We start from the raw sequence: 20,729 nt of genomic DNA, 5'->3' as shown, positions 1-20,729 counted from the left end.
TGTGACTCTCTTTACTGTGTATTATAATAGTCGTCTGTTTTGTCCCTTCGCGGTTGCCGTACGTGGCATGAAATTGGATTGTTTTGCTTTTTGGTAAAGATCCACCGGCCCCGAACGGAGTAAAAGGTTCGTATGCTCCCAAATGTTTCTACTCGAGTTGTAGTAGAAAGTACTTGTTAAAGTTAGCTTAATTTGATAGTTTGAGTTGGCTCTGAGGCTTCATTTAGCCGCCGATCATTTGATCGGTTAGCGCATGACAGCCCTGCGGACCTAGATAGCTGTCAATGCTAATTGCTAATTCGATAATCGCTGGATTCTGCAAGATCTCGTTTTAATTAAACGACAAACTTTTAGTCTGACATGTGTATGTATGTTGTGCTACAGTACGCGTTCTATACGCAAAGTTATGACAGCAAATTAGCCGGTCTTAGCAGGGAATGCTAACAGTAGCTGTAGTGGACAGAGTTCAAGTTGAAGCTGAATCGAAGCGAAGCTGGGATCTCAATATTTGATCGAACTTATGATTTTAACAAGTAAAAATACGCGTATCTGCACAATCAAATGAAAACCAGTTGCCTTTTTGACAAAGAAGCTCGTAGGGGTCAAATTGTAGTTACCGATTTCACAGGGTGGGGCTTTAATAATAGCTGTCCTCCGGAATTGTCTGGTCTCGAGTTTTCTGTTAAATAAAAATAGTTTAAAGGCATGCATTTTTTTAGGAATCTGCACAATACAATGAGGAACAGAATAAGAAAAGCTGCGTTGATCAAAATCTCTGTTCTACAAGTGTACCACATTGGAAAAAAATATGATCTGAAATGTGTGCTGATACTATCCACTCAGCATTTATTTATTTATTTATTTATTTATTTATTTATTTATTTATTTATTTATTTATTTATTTATTTATTTATTTATTTATTTTCTCTCATGCTATGCAGCTGCAGCATCATGTCTGACAAAAGCGAACTAAAAGCGGAGCTTGAAAGAAAGAAGCAACGCTTGGCCCAAATCAGAGAGGAAAAGAAAAGAAAGGAAGAGGAACGCAAGAAAAAGGAGGTTAGTAACTTTGTCACAATATTCTCTTGAATTGGTGACATCTTTTTTTCCCACTATAAAATAGGCAGATCAACTGAAAGATACTGCCGTTCACCGTGAAGAGTCTGACTTGGAGAAGAAGCGCAATGAAGCCGATGCCCTGCTACAAAGTTTTGGCATCGCCTCAGATGTTTCTGTCGGTATGTGGCTTATCTAGTTAATACTTCCAATTTCATTCTTGTATTGCAAAATCAGTCTCACTTTCAGTCAGTTCAACTAATGTCTTTTCCCCAGTTAATGCTAACAGATCCTTGTCCCTTTGCGAACAGCAGGGGGCAGTAGAGCTCTATTAAACAAAACGTCCCTTAGCCTATAGTTTATAAAACACAAATTATAATCTTGTTTTATTTTTCATTCTGATATCACGGCATTTATTTAAAAAATATTTGACTTCAATTAGCACGTCCAAGTTCCTGGCCGTATTTTGAAACCAAGTTTGTGTTAGCAGTACAACTGCATCAACACAATACTATTGTGGCCACCATTATGTTATAGAAATATCTTTTTGTGTTTATTTCTTTCTGTAGCCGCTCCTCCCACGTCTCCAACTGCCAAATCGGCAGACACCTTAAGCGAGACGGGGAGCCAGGACTCGGATGGAGCTCCGGGACCAAGGTACAGTACAAGAAATTTATTCCAGCCGTTTGCTCATTTATTAGATTTACATGCGGTTGATTTAGGAATTAATAATAAAACAGGCTGTTGTGATGCCTGGGGGACTTCTTAACCTCTAATTAGAGCTCCTTCCCTAGGATGAAATTCAAGATCGTCCCATCAGACCCAAGGAGCCCCCCTCCCCTCCGACCCCCTTTAACGCGTTGACTCATTTCCCTCACCCGGCACGGCCATTTCCTACACACATGGAGGTCATGTTTTCTCCCCGAGGCTCAGCTTGGATGCACGTTAACACTTTGTGTCACACACTCGGAAGTTCTCCTTTTTTTTTTTTCTTTATTCAGAACCCCCCCCCGCCCCCCTTACCATGTGTGGGAGCGTTCACACCTCAAAGTCAATCAATGAGGAAGTGTAATTGAATTTTCAAGCAAGATGAAAAAGATCAAATTACAACCCCTCCGTTACTAAGAAAAAACTAAAATTGTATCCAGAACCAGTTCAGAAACGACAAATATTTACAGACTTGTTCCCTATATGAATGTACTTTTGTGTCTCCCCAATCCTTCCTTTGTAAATGTGCATGTTTTGCTAACTTTGTTTCCTCTCCTGGTTTGTGCTGGGTCGTGCGTCTCACTAATGCCGCCTTGTTGCTGTGACACTAACCAGGACTCTACACTGGGACTCTGACCCGTCTACTCTTCAACTTCATTCTGATTCTGAGCTGGGGTACTGGACACTCTCTTCTCTCCTTTCCTGGTCATTTTCCCTTCTCTCAATCTACGGCATGATTACTTGTCACGACTCACATTTTGCATGTGCAAGATATGTTAACATTGGTTTTGTAAAACTAATCTGAGCCACTTGCCATTCCATCCGAGATTTTTCTGGTAAGGAGTTGAAATTGTCGACTGTTGCTTGTGTAGTGGTTTGAGTGGTTTTCTGCTTCTAGGCGGGGCGCTTCCAAACTTGGAATGGCCAAGGTCACTCAGGTGGACTTCCCTCCACGGGAGACTGTGTCTTATACAAAAGAGACCCAGACACCTGTCATGACACAGCAAAAAGAAGGTAAGGCAATTTTTAAACAACCTTTAGATTTCTTTTGAAGAGATCAGAAATAAATTGAGAAACATTAAAAAACGATTGATGCACAAATGCTCCGATACTATGACACCGATACCGCTTTGCTAGCATAACATACCTTTCCCAGCAGGTAAAGTTGGAGCCGTGTTAGCAAAATTAGACATAGTATATTACTCCATCAGAAAAAAAAAATGAAAATAATGATTTCAGAATATTTTTAGACCAACCCATAAGACCCGAGTCAACGAATATTCCGGAAGTGATTGTGAGCTAGCCCTAAAATGAAAGTACAGGAAAAAAAAAAAAATCCCCCACTCTCTCGTCCATTTCGAGATGTCCCAACTATCTCCAAGCTCTTACAAATTCACCGTCTGGCGCAAGTCTGTCATTATGCTTGTCTACTTGATTCACTTGCATCATTGAACGCATCCATTTCGCTGTCCTTGAAAGCCTGCTTAGGATTTTAAACATCATGGAAGGGCTGTTGGGTCAAGAGTTATGTAGAAAACTCTGCGCTGACCCAGCAAGAGAAAAAGATCCAAAATAATAAAATAAAATAAAAATCCCTCAGCAGAAGAATAATCCACATCACTCTTTATGGCTATTGTAAAACTGTTAAACAAAGATGGATTCGAGCAGCTTTGAATCCCGCTTCGCCTCGCAGGCGCTGTGTAATCATTTCATCAACTCCCTCGCTTCCCTGTCTTCTTTCTCCACCGCACGTAACAAAACACACTTGGTGACACCGTGTGTGCGTTTTTTTTTTTGTTTTTTATCGTGGGGCGTGGCTAAAACGAAGCCTGCACGTGTTGCCCCGCCCCTCAACAATTATCGATTAGCTAGCTAGCTAGTGCTCTGCTTAATTTACAAACTTTCCAGGGGTCATAATCTTCTCAATGAAGGCTGCTTCATCTCTATCTGATTTTAAAATAATTCCCTAATTTTAACACCTCCAGTTTCCTAAACGCATATTTGTTTGCCTGTCGATGGCCGGAGTGGTTCACAATAAGCAGAATCGGGGATCCGCTCCTTAACGAGAGGCTGTAATTACCGATGACGATGTCATGCTGGAGTGTGAGGTGCTAATGGGGTGGCGGCGCAGGGTGGGCGCTCCGGCGCAGAGCTACAAAAGACTTGTCGCGCTTAGAAGTACTTGCAGCGGTTTAGTCAATCCAGCGTTTAATGGAATGGGATTGTTTTAATCACTCTAGATTCCGAGCAAGGTCACAACTTCAGTTCACAAAAGCCCTTTGTGGCCTTCTCAGCTCAAGTGCCACTTTTGAATTTAGTTGCCTTTTATGCACTTAGTGGTTAAATACCTATTGTGTGAAGAGATGTGGGTAGGTTCTCGCTTTGGAGGGTTGTTATGATTTACCTATTGGTGGTTGTGCACATAATTGCTACTTTTTTTATCAATGAACATGCTCCATGTTGAGCAGAAGTTTTGGGACAGGGGTTTTTAGATACCGTATTTTCCGGCCTATAAGGCGCACCGGACTATAAGGCGCACCTTCAATGAATGGCCCATTTTAAAACTTTATCCTTATATAAGGCGCACCGGACTATAAGGCGCACCATTAATGCATCATGTCAGATTTTTAATCCAAATCAAATCATTCTCCTTTTTATCTTTTTTATTTCAACTTTAGACGGAACAAATTACTTTATAATCATAAAATAATGATCCATAGTCTTTTTGAGTCATGATTCATAGTCTTCAGCAGGCCACTTATGATTGATTTCATGACACAATGCTTTGGGCCAGTTTAAATTTAGGAATTTGGTCCATATATAAGGCGCACCGGACTATAAGGCGCACTGTTGGTTTTTGAGAAAATTTTAGGTTTTTAGGTGCGCCTTATAGGGCGGAAAATACGGTACATAAAAGTCTCTACCTGACCCTAAGTTTTTTTTTTCCTGATTAGTTCTGATTAGTTTCAAGCCACAATAAATATTTTTATTTTTTAATGCCAGTATTATCCAACCAATTGACCTTTTTCTGTTGTGTAATTTGCACTGGCTTTTTTTTTCCTGATCTGTAAATGTTGCAATGTCTTTTGAAAGGATTAATCACCATCTTTTGTCTAAAGGGAGAAAAGGGCTGTTTAAAGCTTCTTATTTGTGGAGACAAGAAATTATCTTCCCCACTGCGTCTTTGGCTGATTAGCCCGGATGGCAAAAGGTTGCAACGTAACAAGCCCGCTGTCTTTGCAAAGCGGCTCGCGCGCGCCGTCGCTTTCAGACTTTTGTGCCGAGGAAGAGGAAGACACCTGCGGGTCCTCGGGGCAAAGGTCGTTTTGTTGTATTCGTGAACATCACTGGCCGTGTTTGCCTTCACACAAAACCATCTTTGCACTCACTCCTCGAAAAGCTTTTTTTTTTTAAATTTCTTAAATGGTGCAAAAGGCGTAATAGGCTCCTTTTTATAAAGGAGGTGTTGCTATATAGGACGTCGAAGACCCGGGTGAATTTTGTTAAATGTAACCCCCCTCCCGCTTTCCTTCACTAGGCACTCCCCCCCTCCCCAGCGGGGTCACCGGGATCACTAGCTTTTCTCCAAATGGCCATCTTGGCTGGCAGGTGCATTATACCCTTTATTTTCAGATTGTCTATCCGCTCCTAATGCCTGGCAGGTTGATTGCCGCGGCCGGCTCGCCTCGTCAGGGCTGACGAGTGCGGCCGGGTGATTACTGTTTTCCCCCCCAAACCTGATTGAGGCCCTTGAAAGAAAACATTTGAACCTTTTCCCGTTGCTCGCAAAAGCATATGGCCCGTCCGTACCCTGAAACGACACAGCGTCTTCAAAGCGATAAACTCATCAGCGTGCTCAATAACGTTTTTCCCGAAAGTGTTTCTTAAATCTCTTCATAGGCAAAGTGACGGATGACATTATCATTTAGATGATCTCGACGGGAAGGAATTCCTGCTGTGCCGTGCCGTTGTCTTATATTAGACGTAAGCCCAAGATAAATCCTTACAAGAACCGTCTATTATTTTTTCAAAACTCAGGCGGTATAGCGTCTTTAGGAGATGTGCTTTGAAAGAAGCTAGCGAGCAGTTTCCCAGCTGCTCCGGCCTGTAGTTTGTTGTACATTATCTGAGCTTGAATAGAAGTTGCAGGACCTCCTGCTAGGTCGGTAATTACACAGGGCGGGTGGGGGGTCTTGTCTCGAAGCAGCAGAGCGGAAAACCTCTGTGCCCATCATCACCGTGCCACCTCTGAAGAACCTCAGACAATCCAGACGTGGCCATCTGCCTTTGCACCGTGCCGTCATCTGCTCCAACCAATGGGATGGAGCTCGGGCACCTGCTAGAAGGGGCCAACTAGTTTCCGGGACACAGAAGCGAGCGGCTACACTGACAACTCGGATCGCCTTTGAATGAGTCTCATTAACAGCTTCGGGGAAACGGGCCGCCTGCGACAACAAGACACCCGCTGCGCCGTGTCCGTCGAGCACAAATGACAACCTCGCCGCTTTTGAGACGCAGCATCCCTTTGAAAAGCGACGTCGAGCTTGACAGACCTAACAAATGCAAGGCAGAGATACCAAAAGTCTTTTGCGTTGGCCATAATCACCGGGAGAAGCTTTTTATTGAAAGAAGAGAATAGGGGATGTGAAAGACAGGTGAAAATTGGTGTCAGACTTTGTTCTCCCTTTTGAGTGTTTGTGTATAATCAGGGCCTACATTATTATAAAACATGCTGCATTCATGAAAGGAATGTGATTATACTATTTTATGAATCAGGCTGCAGAAATCTGCTTTTAAAATGGACTTACTGTTTGGCAGATGAGGAGGAGGAGGAAGAAGTCGCTCCGCCGCAGACTGTCGTCGAGACACCGATCGAGAAGCCCGACCTCAACGAGGAAGAAGAAGGTAATCAAGCAACGGTGACGTCACACAATAATCAATCAAAACATTTTAACCAAACCCCCCCCCCCCTCCCCCAGTGACCCTCCATGAACTGACCGAGGAGGAGAAACTGCAGATTTTGCACTCGGAGGAGTTTGTGAATTTCTTCGACCATAGCACTCGCATCATCGAGCGAGCTCTGTCGGAGCACGTGGACCTCTTGTTCGACTATAGCGGCCGCGACCTGGAAGAGAAGGAGGGGTAATCATCGCATCCTAACAATTGACTCACGTTGAGCTTCCCAGTCGAAATTTCATGGACATGCTGTATTGTCATCTTATTTTTTTTTCCACAGTGAAATTCAGGGCGCAACAAAACTTTCGCTCAACAGACAATTCACAGATGAACGCTGGTCCAAGCATCGCGTTGTCACCTGTCTGGATTGGTCGCTTCAGGTCTCTCCTTATTTTTTTTTTTGTTCACATAGTATCCAACATCACTTTGTCTACCCAAACAGAAGTTCATCGTGTACAAAGCCGCGGCTAATTGGCTGTTAACTTTTCCCAGCCGTCATGTTTTATGATTACATAGCTGGAGTTTGACAGCGTTTACTTTGCAAGTCCCTCAGGAATGAAAGTTTAAGGTCCCACCCAAATTGTCACTTAGTCGAAGAGCGTAATGATTTGTTTCCTTTGGTGTCCAGAGTTATTTCATGCATGATTCGGCAATGACTTGCGACACTGATTGAATGCCAGCTTTTTTTTTTTTCTTCACGCTATTTACCTGCCCAGTGGGAAAATCCATGCCCTTCCAATTTGTAATTGTGGAGACAAACTCTGCATTCCGCGTTGATTACTCAAGGCGACAAAAGATTAATGGGTTACCTCACCCCCCACCAGTCTTCAGCCACTGTGTCATTCTGACTGATTTTTTTTTTTTTCTAGTACCCCGAACTTCTAGTTGCCTCCTACAACAACAACATGGACGCTCCTCACGAGCCAGACGGCGTGGCTTTAGTGTGGAACATGAAGTACAAGAAGACGACACCGGAGTACGTCTTCCACTGTCAGGTACTGAATGCACTTGGACCGTCTGAACAGGATTGTGGATTTGTGTAATCTCTAATCTTTTTGCTCCTCTTTCTGACAGTCTGCCGTTATGTCCGCCTCCTTCGCCAAGTTCCACCCCAACGTGGTTGTCGGGGGCACATACTCGGGCCAAATTGTTCTGTGGGACAACAGGAGCAACAAAAGGACTCCGGTGCAGAGGACGCCCCTATCTGCTGCCGCGCATACGGTAGCTAGCTTTTTAAGCTAACCTTGCTGTCTTACCTTCCTTCTATAAGTGATTTTCCTAACATCGCTGTTTGTCCAGCACCCGGTCTACTGCGTCAATGTGGTCGGCACCCAGAACGCCAACAACTTGATTAGCATCTCCACCGATGGCAAGATGTGTTCCTGGAGCCTGGACATGCTCTCTCAGCCACAGGTTTCAACTGCAATGAGTGGAATTTATACATTTGTGTTTGGCTGAGTGTGTTTTGACAAAGCCCCACCCTCCCCACACAGGACAGCATGGAGCTGGTGTTCAAGCAATCCAAAGCCGTAGCCGTCACCTCCATGTCCTTCCCGTTGGGAGACGTCAACAATTTCGTGGTGGGCAGCGAGGACGGCTCCGTCTACATGTCGTGTCGTCACGGAAGGTGAGTCCACCGGCCTCCAAAAAAGAAACACTCAGACATCACAGCAACGCAAAACTCCCCGAGCTGTTTTTTTACTGGCCATGTTTTTCTTCTCCGCCTGTCAGTTGACCACATAAAGCTCGTTCAACATTAACAAGGAGATGAATCAGTTTTTCCCTTTTAAACGCAGAGTCTTTTTAACAGCCTGGCGTCCCAGGGAGGATTTAACATGCAGCTCATCCAGAGCCGTTGTCGTTAAACAGCTGCGCTCATGCCGGATGATCCCCCCCCACCCCTGCAAATGCGGCTCAACCCCCCGCTGAGATGCGAATTAGCCCGAGACCAAATAATTGAAATGTCCTGCAGTAGCCCGGCAGATGATCGCTACTCGGCTCACGGATTCACCTCTGTAATAGGCCCGATCATTTTCCACCTCATTTGCAAAAGTATGATACCGTCATTGCAGTTTAATAATGCATAAGCATCACTCACGCTGAGTATTTACCACTCTGTGTTAATTATCTGAGCTTCATTGGATAACAGTGCGTGGTGGAAGGGAGTCATTCGAAGGTGTTGAATACAGTCGTACCTCTGGAATGATGCTTAGGCGTCACAGTCTTGTGTCTCAATCCAAAATAAACTCAAGGTCACCGTCTTTTTGCGTGCTCCACAGCAAAGCAGGCATCAGCGAGATGTTTGAGGGCCACCACGGACCAATCACGGGAATCGACTGTCACACGGCCGCTGGGCCGCTGGACTTCTCCCATCTCTTTGTGACCTCCTCTTTCGACTGGACCGTCAAATTGTGGAGCACTAAGGTAAAACGTGGCCGTTGATGCAATGCAATATGGCAACAGGTAAATGTCGTACGAATCTATCGACACGTTATCGGATTCGCAGAACAACAAGCCGCTCTACTCGTTCGAGGACAACTCTGACTACGTCTATGACGTCATGTGGTCTCCGACTCACCCGGCTCTGTTCGCTTGCGTGGATGGCGTCGGCCATTTGGACCTGTGGAACCTCAACAATGACACTGAGGTGCAACAGTATCACACATTGCAGTGAATGCAACACACTTGACGATAAGCAGAAGTTTGGCAAACTGTGAACTTTTTTTTTTTCTTACACACTTCTTGTCAGGTCCCAACAGCTAGCGTGACTGTGGATGGGAACCCGGCTCTCAACAGGATCCGATGGGCTCCATCTGGAAGAGAAATCGCTGTGGGAGACTCGGACGGACGAGTTCTAGTGTATGACATTGGAGAGGTGAGTAAGCTTGATTTTTACTAGAGTCAAATGTGAGGATGGCGACCTAAAGTTGACAAAACTCGCTTCACCCCTCCCTCCCCAGCAAATCGCTGTTCCGCGGAATGACGAATGGAGTCGCTTCGTCCGCACGCTGGCAGAGATCAACGAGAACCGAGACGATGCAGAGGAGCTGGCGGCACAGCGTCTGGCTGCGTGATGTCACAGCGCGGCTGTGTTTAGGGACCACCGGAGGGTTCGTGAATACGAACCTTGCTCTGATGACGGCTTGAGCGTTCCTTATTGAAGGATGAGTCAGCTGATCATTTCCCACTCTGCTTTTTGGGACAGGTCAAAACCTCAGAGCTATAGTAGCAAAACACCAAACTTTTTTTTTTTTCTTTCAACCAGATGCCTTAAATATGAAATCCTGTCTTTATCTCTGGCATGTCAACATCTGCCACACAGGCTGTACAAGCCAAATGTTTTCTTTCTCTGCACTGTTTCTTTAATTTCATGTTACCGAAGCAATCGCATCTTTAGAATGTAAGCATCATTGTCTTCATCTCATATTTGCATGATTGACATGTTCAAAATCTATATTTTCCAACATCCTTGCAGCTCTTTAGACTGGAATGTCCCCCATACATAAGATGACCATCTATGCTGTAAACACTCAGTGATTCAAAGATCTATAAAAAAAATTGTTGCTATCTCAGCAGTGTTTGTATGTCTTTAACAACCAATATAGTGAATATAGTGCTTCACGGCGCCTGTAGTGACAATACAATTGTTTCATTTTATTAATTTAATCTCCAAATGACCTGGCTCTGGTCTCTTTAGCAATGAAGCTCCTCAACTTACATCAGCAGTTCCTTGATGAGAAGATACCACCAGGTGGCGCCAACTCAACTGCAGCAAAACGTGAATAGCTGAGTTCTTCGGCTAATGACGTTTCTTTTTCCTTAAATGATAATGGCACTGTATTTACTTTATGTGCTTTGAAAAACAGTTTGTAACCATTTATTCCAATAAAATAAATACATTTAAAATGATTGCCCCAGATGAAAATTCACAATTTGATAACTGTACATAGCAGACACATGCACAGACATCACCCAAGCGCTTTGGCATCCGATAAAAATTCAGTAACAATCCTTTGCAATGTCATAATGTTCCTCTAAAAAGAAGTACAGTATGTACAAGTTGTGCAAGCCTTGCAAAAATAAACACCAAAAAAAGCTATGACCCATGCAGCATTTTCACGGTATCTCTTGGAGGCACGTACCAGCTCACAGTGCTTACGCTTTGGCGACCACCTCGCCGGAAGCTTGAAACTTGGGCAAATGAAGGCCGAACTTTCGCTCCACGCCGGTAAACGTGGCGGCCGCCAGACGATATCCGCCCACGTGGTCGGCACTGACCGGAGGAAGGTCCTCCAATTTAGGGACGAGGGTGGCCTCCGATCCCTGCGGCTGGCTACAGGAGGGAGTTTTATTCGGGTTGAGTTGCTTTGCGAATGGCTGAACAATTTGCCATTATTTTTCCAATTAATTGTTCAGCCCTAAAAAGGTGAGAATACTTACTGGCCACCAAAGTCAACTTTAAACCATCTTTGCAGGAGTTCGTAGGTCACCAGGGTGACTCCGAACTGCGGTGATGATCGGAAGACTCGAGCTGAAAGACACAAAATTCTTCAAGAAAAAAGAAAAAAACTCAAGTGAATGTTCTATGTTGTGTAACTAAAATCCATTCGGCTGACCTCCGGCACCCTTCCACAAGGCCGTGAAGCCTTCCTCTTTGAGGATCTTCCTGAAGCAGTCGATGACTCCGTTGTATGTGGTCTGGCCCGCTCGGGCCGCCACCTGCAGCCTGGTCTTGATGACATCAGCGGGGGTCACCAGCGATGCTGCCGGTACACCTTATTGGGAGCAACGGGAATCGAGTGGTGACGCATTCAAGGACCCCGTACAATGCAACAGTGGGCTGACTGTACATTTACTGCTCAGTATTAATGGTGTTGCTGTTTTGTTAAAGCTAGACAGCCTTGACTCTTCATAATAGCGTGCCATCATGAGCAGCCATGTTTGGAAATTGCGCTCAGGCTAACGGGCATATATAAAAACACGGTTGCCTCAAATGGTGCTTCGTTATACCTGCAATGGCTCCAGCGGTGAGCAGCTGGAGGGCTCCCACTTTTCCCGTGTCGTCTGCAAGCATCTGTTTGGTGTGTGCGTAGGCAGGGAAGTAGATGGCCGAAAAGGGGATGTCCCTCAGGAAGCACGCTTTAGCACCCTAAAAAACACATTTGGAATATGTGCGGGCAGGCAGGCAGGATTGCTTGGTGGGCAAAATGAGGGCTGTTGTTTTGGCGAGGTCTAGTGGTCTGGGTGCTGTCTCATTTCACCTAAGGGCAACTTTCATGATGATGGAGGCCAAAGCTCCTCAAGGCAGAGACATCAATCACACTCTGCTGGCTATGTGCACCTCCTGCCAAGAGGAAGTCAGCATTTTTCCCCAACTATTTATGTGTGTGTGTGTGTTTTCTTACGGAGCCACACACTGTCTGCTCGACGTCAACGTACGACTGCGTGACTTGGCCTGCTGTGAAAGCCGCAAGAATGTGGGAACGCAGCAGCAGCGAGTGGCGAGGAATAGGCCCTCACTCGTTTGCTGCCTTGTCTCGTTTTCAACACCGTTTGAGGAAAATTGCAAACAGCACAAGTTACGTTTCATGTTGGCATTTGAAATTCTGATGCTTCACAACAAAAGTGAAACTGTGTAGTATTAACAACATCTGTGGTGTGTCAAATTTAGAGGATGTGCATTTTCACTTTATCGTGACTATCTAAAATGGGGGGGGGGGGGATAATCAGCATCCTATCTCAGTACACTGCTTGATGTTTTTGTGTCTTGTGTGTCCTCCTCCGCCCTTGCGTGACAGACAGCCCGACCCAGGTTTGCCGACCCACCTTGTAGAGGCCAAAGAAGCCCAGTTCTCGTAAGACATTGAGGGCGCTGACCCTGGGGCCCGTGGTGATCTCGCCGGCCACCTGCAGGCGGATTTTGACAATCTCTAGAGGGTTGGTGAAAATCACCTGGGAGCCTCCGGCCTGTGGGAAACAACAAAGGGTGAATAAGGTGATCAAATGTTTACAACTCTTTCAACTTTTGCAGTTAAGTGAGTTTGTGAAGATGCTAATGATTTGTAAGCGTTTGCCCTTAATGGGATTTCTGAAATGACGACAAGACAAAAGCCACTTTTCATGGACGTCGGCAAACAGGAAGTAAAGCAGGCATTAATAGAGAAGCGACAGGGGTCAGGTCAGAGCAGACGCCGGGTGAGGGGGCTCGGGAGGCTGTGACCCTGGCACAGGCCCTCTGCCCTCTCGCCTCCCCCCCTCGGGGCACCTCCTGTGGCGGGGGCGAGCCGGCCTTGCCCCGCACACTTCCCGATTTTACCCTCTTTTCCGAGGTCGGGGGGGGGGGGAGCGTTGACTCACCCCTGGACGGCTCAGCCTGAGGCGTAGCACCCTGTGACTCAGGCACATTTATCACCCCCTCCCAAAAAGCTAATCAGGCCTCAGGACGGCCGCTGGTGACATTCAGGGCAGGGGTCTTATCTGTAAACATCCGAGCTTGGATCTAAAAAAAGCCCGGGTGTGTTTAGTCATTTTTAAAGTGGAAGGGGGGAGGGCATCCGCTGCTCTGAAGATGGACCCCGTCGCTTTTATCTTCTTCACTTCTCTGATGCCAGCCATCATTTGGCAGCCTTTCACAGAGAGTAAAAAAAAGAAATCATACGAAGCCTTGTAAAATGAATGACAGAAGTCCCCAGCTGGGATGTATCCTGTACACGGTTTGTACAAGAAACATCCTGTGGTGTTGCCGCCCGTGTTGGCGGGCTTCAGCTATGCATGCTGCTGTCAAACTCAATCACAAATGAGCAAGAACCGGCTTCGGTCGGGACCCTCAGGGCCTCTCCTTCAATTACACCCTGACAGGGGTTGTGACCCCGAGGACCCCGCTAGCAACCTGCGGGGATCTTCTCCGCAGCCAATCCCGGTTCCCTACCAGAATCTACAACCAGCAAGTGGATGGCAGGAAACACTGCTTGCGTCTCCAATGTGCCATCAGACACAATTTTGCAAATTAATCTAATGAAACAGGCAATAAAATCTAATATAACATACAATTTTTGATTTATTATTAGTATTGAGAGCAGAGTCAATCTAAATATTAAAGTTGTGCTTACGCATCCACCAGCTAGGATTTCAGCAGCCAGAGAGATGGAACCATCCTGTTGGGTGAACTTGTCTCTGACTAAATCATTCATCTGGGAGAAGGAAAAACAAACAAAAAAAAAAGGAAATGAGACCCAATATCGACCTTGAGAGCAGCGCATTAACATGAATTTGTGCTTGGAGCTGTGTCTTGATTGCAAAGTGCGCCCGCTAGCATGAGTGTTTTCAAAGCCAGTTCTTTGGGGGCACTCCAAAGCAGCGCTGAAGGAATGACTTGCCGTGAGTTTGATGGCTTTCTCCGGGGCCACGCCGATGAGCTGCGGGAGGAGACCTGCAAAATATTCATAGCTGTCATTAGGAGAGTTGGTGGTCAAATGAATGCGTATTCTTTGCTGAGCAACAGGCGAAATCATTCTTGCTCACATATGACCCCGCCCCCCCCCTCAAAATTTAGGTTGCAAGTTTTTAAGATTTTGAAAAATGTTTTTTTGTAAGGTTAAAAAGTCCGTTTTCCAAGCTTAAATGTACATTTTTTTATGTTTTGGAATAGCATCTGTGTGAAAGCTTGACTGCTTCTCAGTATTCACACAAAAGCGCAGCCTGGGTGGTTTTCATCGTGCGTCCATCATGCAAGCTCGATTTGAACAGGAGCTGCTGAGTGACCGCTACAGGAAAAAAAAAAAAAAACAGGCCAGCGTCTCCTTCATCAAGTGAGGAGGAGGAGGAGGGGCGCAATAAAGAGCTGCGTCGTTGGGGGCAGTAGGTGGCAGCCTTGACTTCTTGGAAGTGAAGCGCCCCGAGCCGAGAGTGTTGTGTGTCACCAGCCCTCAGCGCCATTACTGCCATCCGGTTTGAACGAGATCTCGCCTCGGACAAAATGAAAACGCGACCCCTGGCTGTTGCTTTATTCCCCGGTGAAGCAGGAGGCCACAACGGTATCAATTAGCAAAGCGCGCCGCCAACATTAGCACCTTTGCGATGTGCTGCCTGCGCGGCACATGATTTTAGCCATAATGGGCTATTGATTACCTCGGTAGAATCCGAAGACGCCCTCGTAGCGCAGTACTTTCTTGGCACAGTCGAAGCTGTTCTTGTACATGAGCTCGCCCACCAAGGAGCCCGTGGAGCGCTGGTTCTGCATGCGAGTCTTGACCAGGTCGATGGGATACACAGCTGTGGCACCGGTGGCTAGAAAACAAACAAATTAGGCTGAATGTTGGATGATGTATTGACATGTTTGTTGTATACAATTACGTGGTACCTGGGCCTTCGTTGGGGAACTAATTGACTTTCAGAGTTTGGAAGAGGCTGATTATTAAATGTATGAATCCGTGCAGATCACTCCAGATGCGTTGAGCTACTCAAACTTGAGCGGCTCTGCCCAACCAATCAGAGGCCAGAAGAAAAGCTGACATAAATCAATAATTAGAGTTCTGTATATTTGAGTGTGTATGAACTTTCATCCAATTCATGACGGTGGCACTTTCCCCACTGCTGAATTCAAAATGAATAAATCAACCAAGAAGGGGGAGGAGGTAACACTGGAATAAATCCTGCTTGCAAACAGCTCTATCAGCAGTGAAGCCGAGAAGTGGCTCATTAACATCCAAAACACGTGGTGCTTTCCTCCAGTCCTGTGATTAATGATGTCTGCTGCGCTGATTTAAATTGTTTTAAACAGACACGCACACACACACGCACAAAATCAGTTTCTATCTTGGGGCCAGTTATGTCAGAGATTCCGCGTATCAATTCCTCCCAGTGTAATTAGACAGGATTCCAGGGAGCTCGGTTCCGGAAGATTTGTGATATTCCGAAGCTCCGGCTCCGACGACAGCCTGGAGCCACCAGCGGTACGGCCGCACAAAGCGGGAGCCTCAGATCACAGCTCCTCGCTCCACAGCAGCACAATGGCCGGCCCCGGAATCTCGGGCTCGTCTCGTCTGGCTGGCTAAAGTTACCCCCGTGGGCGGCAGCCGTGTCACTCACCTCCAGCAATTGAGCCCAGAGTAAACCTGTAGGCAGACTCCGCAACCTGGAGCCAGATGGGCCGGGACGAATCAGGGGTATGCTGAGGAAGAGGAAAAAAGACAGCAGAGGTCAAATATGCAGTGAACAAAACAAAAACTATACAGAAGCAGCTCGCGTGTGGATTGAAAGTAGGTCAAGTGAAGGTAGGACAGTCCCATTCGGGATTTAGCAATTGACCACATGACCTTGCGATTTCCCTCAGAAGCTGCATGTGGAGGAGTTGAAGAGCTTTTATTTTCACAAAGCATAATTTCTTTCTTATCTGCTCGCCCGGCTACGTTCATGTTTGATGTTGAAAGCAGGGGCCTCTTTGTTTTCGCAGCGGCGCAGGGGAACAGATTAGCCCTACAAGCCTTTTCCATGTTCAGATAAATATCTACAAGTGTGTGTGCGTATGTGTGTGTGTGTGTGTGTAACTTCTGCCAGACATGAGCACAACACATTGCTCCCCCCTCCCCTCGCTGCCAGATGCGGAGTTGCATGCTATCAAGATTCAGGACTTGATCAAAGGTTTCAAACAATTAGTGTATTTCCGCTAAGGGCAGGCCTTGGGATGGTAGCATCACCCCGGAGGAATCAAATTCCAGACCTCTGAGACATCCCAAGAAGCACCGCCGGCCCGCTAGTTCTGACCGCAGCTCGAGAGAAGCACGTTATCCGGTGAAGGCAGCGTGCTTTCCGCCCCCCAACTCCTTCATGCCATTAGCAGACCTCGCTAAAGGCCTCTAAAATCCTTGCCTTTTATCAGCCTGCAGTGGATATGTTCGAGGGGAGCCTTTCATGGAGAGGTGCAACAATCCATTCCTCTTCTATAAATGTAATTGCTCTACTTTCATCTGGGAGTTTAAGTAATGCACTTCACAAGGAGCGAGGGAAAAGAAATGTGGGCACTCTGCTAATTCACTTATGGAACATCCTCTTTAGGCTTTTTTTTTCTGCTACTGTGCAACAAGGAGGTTGAGGTCTTGGAAGAGAAGCTCAGATAAAAGACATGGGAATGCGACGTGAGGTGTCGGTCGGGCTACCTGTCTCTGGGCCTCGGCGAGGCGGTAAGGCATGCCTCCTTCTTCCAGCGGGGCTATCCTTTCGATGTCACTGTGATTGAGACGCCTTTACACACAACGGCAGAAGAGGAAAGGGAATTAAAAAAGCAAAAACAAACAAAAAAATACTTTTGTCTTGTGATGTAACATTTTCCAGAATATTTTCCTGACAAACCATAAAAAGGCTAGACTCTTCATTAAAATGTTTGCTGTATGTTTTCCTTGTAAAGCAACATGCAGAGTAACTGATTGGGCAATAACTTTTGACTTTCCCAACCTGTAAACACAACTATAGCGCTATAAAATGCCGGAATTATTTGTTAAGGGGTTGTTTATTGTGTGATCACCACAACGCAACTCATCTTTATTTCCACAACACACAATGTCGTGTTGTGAACCAAGGACCTACCCCCGCGCCACATTTCTACCATTTATTTACTGTACTCCACAAAACTGTGCTCCCAAAAAACATGCGATATTGACAATGTCGGAGGTTGTGGTATATTAATTTTTGTCGCAAAATTGTCATGATTTAAAGTTAAAGTCCCAATGATCGTCACACACACAGCTGGGTGTGGTGAAATTTGTCCTCTGCATTTAACCCATCCCCATGTGATTTTGATCCATCCCCTGGGGGAGAGGGGAGCAGTGAGCAGCAGCAGTGCCGCGTTCGGGAATCATTTGGTGATCTAACCCCCCAATTCCAACCCTTAATGCTGAGTGCCAAGCAGGGAGGCAATGGGTCCCATTTTTATAGTCTTTGGTATGACCCGGCCAGGGTTTGAACCCACAACCTTCCAGTCTCAGGGCGGACACTCTACCACTAGGGCACTGAGCTGGTATAAGAGCAAAGTGATGACTTAAGAAAAACTGCAACAGATGCAGTACTGAATATTAATGTTGTTTGTATTTTTCAAATGCATTCCAAAAGTGATTTAAAGCTCAACTGGTGAATTGTAACGCTACCCAGTGGGAAAATTGTTAGGCAAAAACGTGTCAAAATGGAAGAAAGTAAGATACCCTCTGATCCCGTGCCGAGATCTCGGGAACTGATACAAACGACACAAAGTGGACACGTCTCAAATGAATTCACGGCACACCAAATTGCCGTGGCACAACAACAATAACATAACCTACCCCGAGTGAGTGTGGAGACCGGCGAGTTGGAAGAGGATGTCGATTTCCATTGGAGTGATCTGACCAAACTTATTGGCAGCGTGGGCAAACTCCTCTAAAATTAGAAAAAGAGAAAAGGGGTCTCATTGACAATCCTTTAAGGCATCAAACCATTTCTCTTTATGTACTGGATAGTATTTGCAAATACGATAAATGAAAAGTACAGTATATATTAATTAAACATGCCTTTTTAGGAACCCATAGCTCTAAATCGATTTGTTGATCTAAGTTTTTTTTCACGCAGTCCCAACAAAAAGCATCTCATTACTTTTTAAAGGTATGTGAGATGTCATTCCATGAGTGACATTTTTTCCTGTGACTGAAAAGCGCAAGTTACAGAAAGCTCAACCGATTCCAACTCAATTATTTGCAAATACTACAAGGGGTGGTAGGGAACAGAACTGGAGTATCTTAACAGGAAACACTAAGGCAGGGGTGTCCAGACTTTTTGCAAGGAGGGCCAGATTTGATAAAGTGAAGGGGCCCGGGGGCCAATAGTTTTTTCAGACATTTTTTAACTACAAAAATGTCATGCAAATACGCACTGTTATAAAACAAATTTCACTGTCACAATTGTCTTTATTTTTCAAATGACAAAATAACCAAATATGAGTCACTCAGGCAGATGTGAACAACTCTAAAAACATAAATTCTGCCTTTCATTCATATCAGAAGAGTCAGATAACATTGAACAAACTGTATGAAATACCTTAAATTTACATGAGTTTAAAGTTACTTTTGCCTCATGAACATTTTAAACGGGAGTTATAAGTAATGCAAGTCTGTTATCATTAAAACTTAAAACAAGTGAATTTTGCTCTCGTCATTCACAATATCTTTCAGAAAATAATAGTTTGTGTCAGGTCTACAGGTCCATAACATCAACAGTCTTAACATGGCCACTTCGTAGCTTTCTTTAGTAATATTTATTTTTGACTCAGAGTCCCGTGTGAAGAATCGCTGTTGTGATGCCAGTTCAGCTTGGAGCTGCTTCACTTTATCAGCGCGGTCACTCCCTGTTAGCTGGTCGTTTGTGTTCGCATGTTTAGTCTGATAGTGTCTCTTTAAGTTGAAATCCTTAAACAAGGCTCTTTACAAACTAACCTTTAGGACAATGTAGTATTGCTCCAAATGTTCGTTTAATTTCCTTTAGAGGTCCGTTTGCGCGTGTTAGCACGAGCGCAAATTCGCATCTTTCCGCTAACTCGTTAGCCTGCCCAGTACTTCTTCTTTGCAGCGGGCCGCAGTTGGCCCGCGGGCCGTAGTTTGGACACCCCTGCACTAAGGAGTAAATGGTGGCTGACAGCACGCCTATCAGTTACACAGAGCTACATGTAGGGGAAGTGCTCTGATTACCACGTTCAACGATTTCATTTACCTTAGTAATTTAGTGCTACAGAAAATGTTCCCTGTGTGGTCACTTACACCATTCTGTCAAGACAGTTAAACATGATCAAACAGCTACACAACAAAAATCCATGCTGATTACTATTATTCAGTCGCGACGATGCCGTCTGTTGGTGGTGAGGTGGCGAGTGGGATGGGGACTACCTTTGGTTACCAGCTTGTCTTTGTGTGTGTTGACGAGGGTGCTGTAAATCTTGCGGATCAGCTCCATGTTGTTGAGCAGGGCGTTAAAGGCGTTGAAGTAGGAGAAGCTCACCATGTGGGAGGTGCTGCCTCCAGCCGCCTGGAGGAACAGCAAAAGAGGTCAGAGGCAAGAGAAAGTTTTTTTTTTTTTGAACTGGCAATTCACTATCATAACCTTCTTCAACGACTGTGCGGACCTGGTGGTTCAGGACCTCTCTACACAAGATTTTCCCTAACTCACAGAAACCAGATTCTCCTCCACAAATGGAGTCAGCATGTGATGCCTGATGGTGGCCATGATGTCGCTGAAGTCCAAAGCCGTGATGGTGCCACTTTTCCCTTTGTCTTTCTGGGCGAACGCCTGGCGGGCGTGCTCCAGCTGCAGCTCCTACAGCAATGGAGAGAAAACAGCGAGTTGGGTCACGTTGACAAAAAGGCGACCGGAGAGCAGGTTCTTGTGATGAAGAACAACGTGCAATAAGTGAGCTGTGAAATGAAACCTTGAAGAAGAAAAGCGTGATAATGTCAGACGTAAAAGTCATCTGATGTGACAGTGAGAGACACTGGCTTTGGTAATCACCACATCTCGTTATTGACTAATGGAAACCATGTCCAGGCAAGCCTGATCCCGGAAGAGAGAGGAACGCTTACTGAGACGACTGGCGGTGTGCGCGCGCGGGGGAAATGATTCAATATGACAAGCATGCAATCAGAAAGGGATGCAGAGGAAGGCCGAGCCCGGGCCAATGTCCGCTGTCAAAGCTCATGTAACCCGAGCATCGCACAATATCCAGCCAGCTGTTACTTCCTTTTTTTGCACCGCTTCTCATTACCTAATCAGTGCTTTGTGGTTCAATAATTCTTCCATCAATGTTTGATGATTATTGAGACAGGATGCCTCACAAATTGGTTATTTTGTGCAAAATTGCCACGGCCACAAGGCAACGGTAGAGAGGCAAGATTGATATCAGAAGCTAAGTTGGAAAACGAATAAAGGGGCGGATCAAGTGTGATTAACCGCAAAGTTCTGGCCAGTCACGTTCTGATGTGGTTCCTCCCTGCCTTGGCCTG

The 20,729-nt window shown here is 45.6% G+C and overlaps 2 protein-coding genes across 6 annotated transcripts in view; one reads left to right on the top strand and one right to left on the bottom strand.

Annotated features, from left to right (window-relative positions):
* Positions 1-44: 44 nt before the first annotated feature.
* On the top strand, positions 45-10,287 carry dync1i2a (dynein, cytoplasmic 1, intermediate chain 2a). Of its 3 annotated transcripts, XM_061286920.1 has the most exons (17): positions 45-126; positions 942-1,059; positions 1,124-1,238; positions 1,626-1,713; positions 2,380-2,439; positions 2,663-2,778; positions 6,583-6,669; positions 6,744-6,906; positions 7,001-7,100; positions 7,590-7,715; positions 7,795-7,941; positions 8,020-8,133; positions 8,214-8,347; positions 9,000-9,144; positions 9,227-9,367; positions 9,470-9,595; positions 9,681-10,287. In XM_061286920.1, the coding sequence occupies exons 2-17, from the start codon at positions 952-954 to the stop codon at positions 9,792-9,794; spliced, it is 1,884 nt and encodes a 627-aa protein (XP_061142904.1). In that variant the 5' UTR covers positions 45-126; positions 942-951; the 3' UTR covers positions 9,795-10,287. The 3 variants fall into 3 exon arrangements, with proteins under 3 accessions (XP_061142904.1, XP_061142905.1, XP_061142906.1); XM_061286921.1 differs by lacking the exon at positions 2,380-2,439; XM_061286922.1 differs by lacking the exons at positions 45-126; positions 942-1,059; positions 1,124-1,238; positions 1,626-1,713 and having other exon boundaries at positions 2,380-2,600.
* The window catches only part of LOC133159674 (electrogenic aspartate/glutamate antiporter SLC25A12, mitochondrial-like), a 15,194-nt gene continuing 4,449 nt past the window's right edge, over positions 9,985-20,729 (bottom strand). For 2 of the 3 annotated variants that reach the window (XM_061286913.1, XM_061286911.1), the window contains exons 6-18: positions 19,900-20,046; positions 19,620-19,758; positions 18,030-18,123; positions 16,875-16,959; positions 15,808-15,889; positions 14,848-15,006; positions 14,097-14,149; positions 13,830-13,910; positions 12,547-12,687; positions 11,731-11,869; positions 11,337-11,495; positions 11,161-11,251; positions 10,582-11,053 (exon numbers count right to left, since the gene is read on the bottom strand). In XM_061286913.1, the coding sequence (XP_061142897.1) occupies positions 10,876-11,053; positions 11,161-11,251; positions 11,337-11,495; positions 11,731-11,869; positions 12,547-12,687; positions 13,830-13,910; positions 14,097-14,149; positions 14,848-15,006; positions 15,808-15,889; positions 16,875-16,959; positions 18,030-18,123; positions 19,620-19,758; positions 19,900-20,046 (1,548 nt within the window). In that variant the 3' untranslated portion in view covers positions 10,582-10,875. Of the gene's footprint in view, positions 10,539-10,581; positions 11,054-11,160; positions 11,252-11,336; positions 11,496-11,730; positions 11,870-12,546; positions 12,688-13,829; positions 13,911-14,096; positions 14,150-14,847; positions 15,007-15,807; positions 15,890-16,874; positions 16,960-18,029; positions 18,124-19,619; positions 19,759-19,899; positions 20,047-20,729 lie in introns of those variants that run through there. The other variant, XM_061286912.1, reaches the window with a different exon arrangement.

This window comes from Syngnathus typhle, linkage group LG9 (genome assembly GCF_033458585.1).
Source record: "Syngnathus typhle isolate RoL2023-S1 ecotype Sweden linkage group LG9, RoL_Styp_1.0, whole genome shotgun sequence".
Classification (NCBI taxonomy): domain Eukaryota; kingdom Metazoa; phylum Chordata; class Actinopteri; order Syngnathiformes; family Syngnathidae; genus Syngnathus; species Syngnathus typhle.
Note: the sequence above shows the minus strand (reverse complement) of the source record. Positions and strands in the feature narration are given on the sequence as shown.

Bases quoted from the DNA above. Each gene is read 5' to 3' on its own strand.
- dync1i2a (XM_061286920.1), top strand. From the start codon at position 952: ATGTCTGACAAAAGCGAACTAAAAGCGGAGCTTGAAAGAAAGAAGCAA. The intron at 8,348-8,999 runs GTGAGTCCACCG...CGTGCTCCACAG, and splicing joins ATGTCGTGTCGTCACGGAAG to CAAAGCAGGCATCAGCGAGA. The intron at 9,368-9,469 runs GTGCAACAGTAT...ACTTCTTGTCAG, and splicing joins ACCTCAACAATGACACTGAG to GTCCCAACAGCTAGCGTGAC.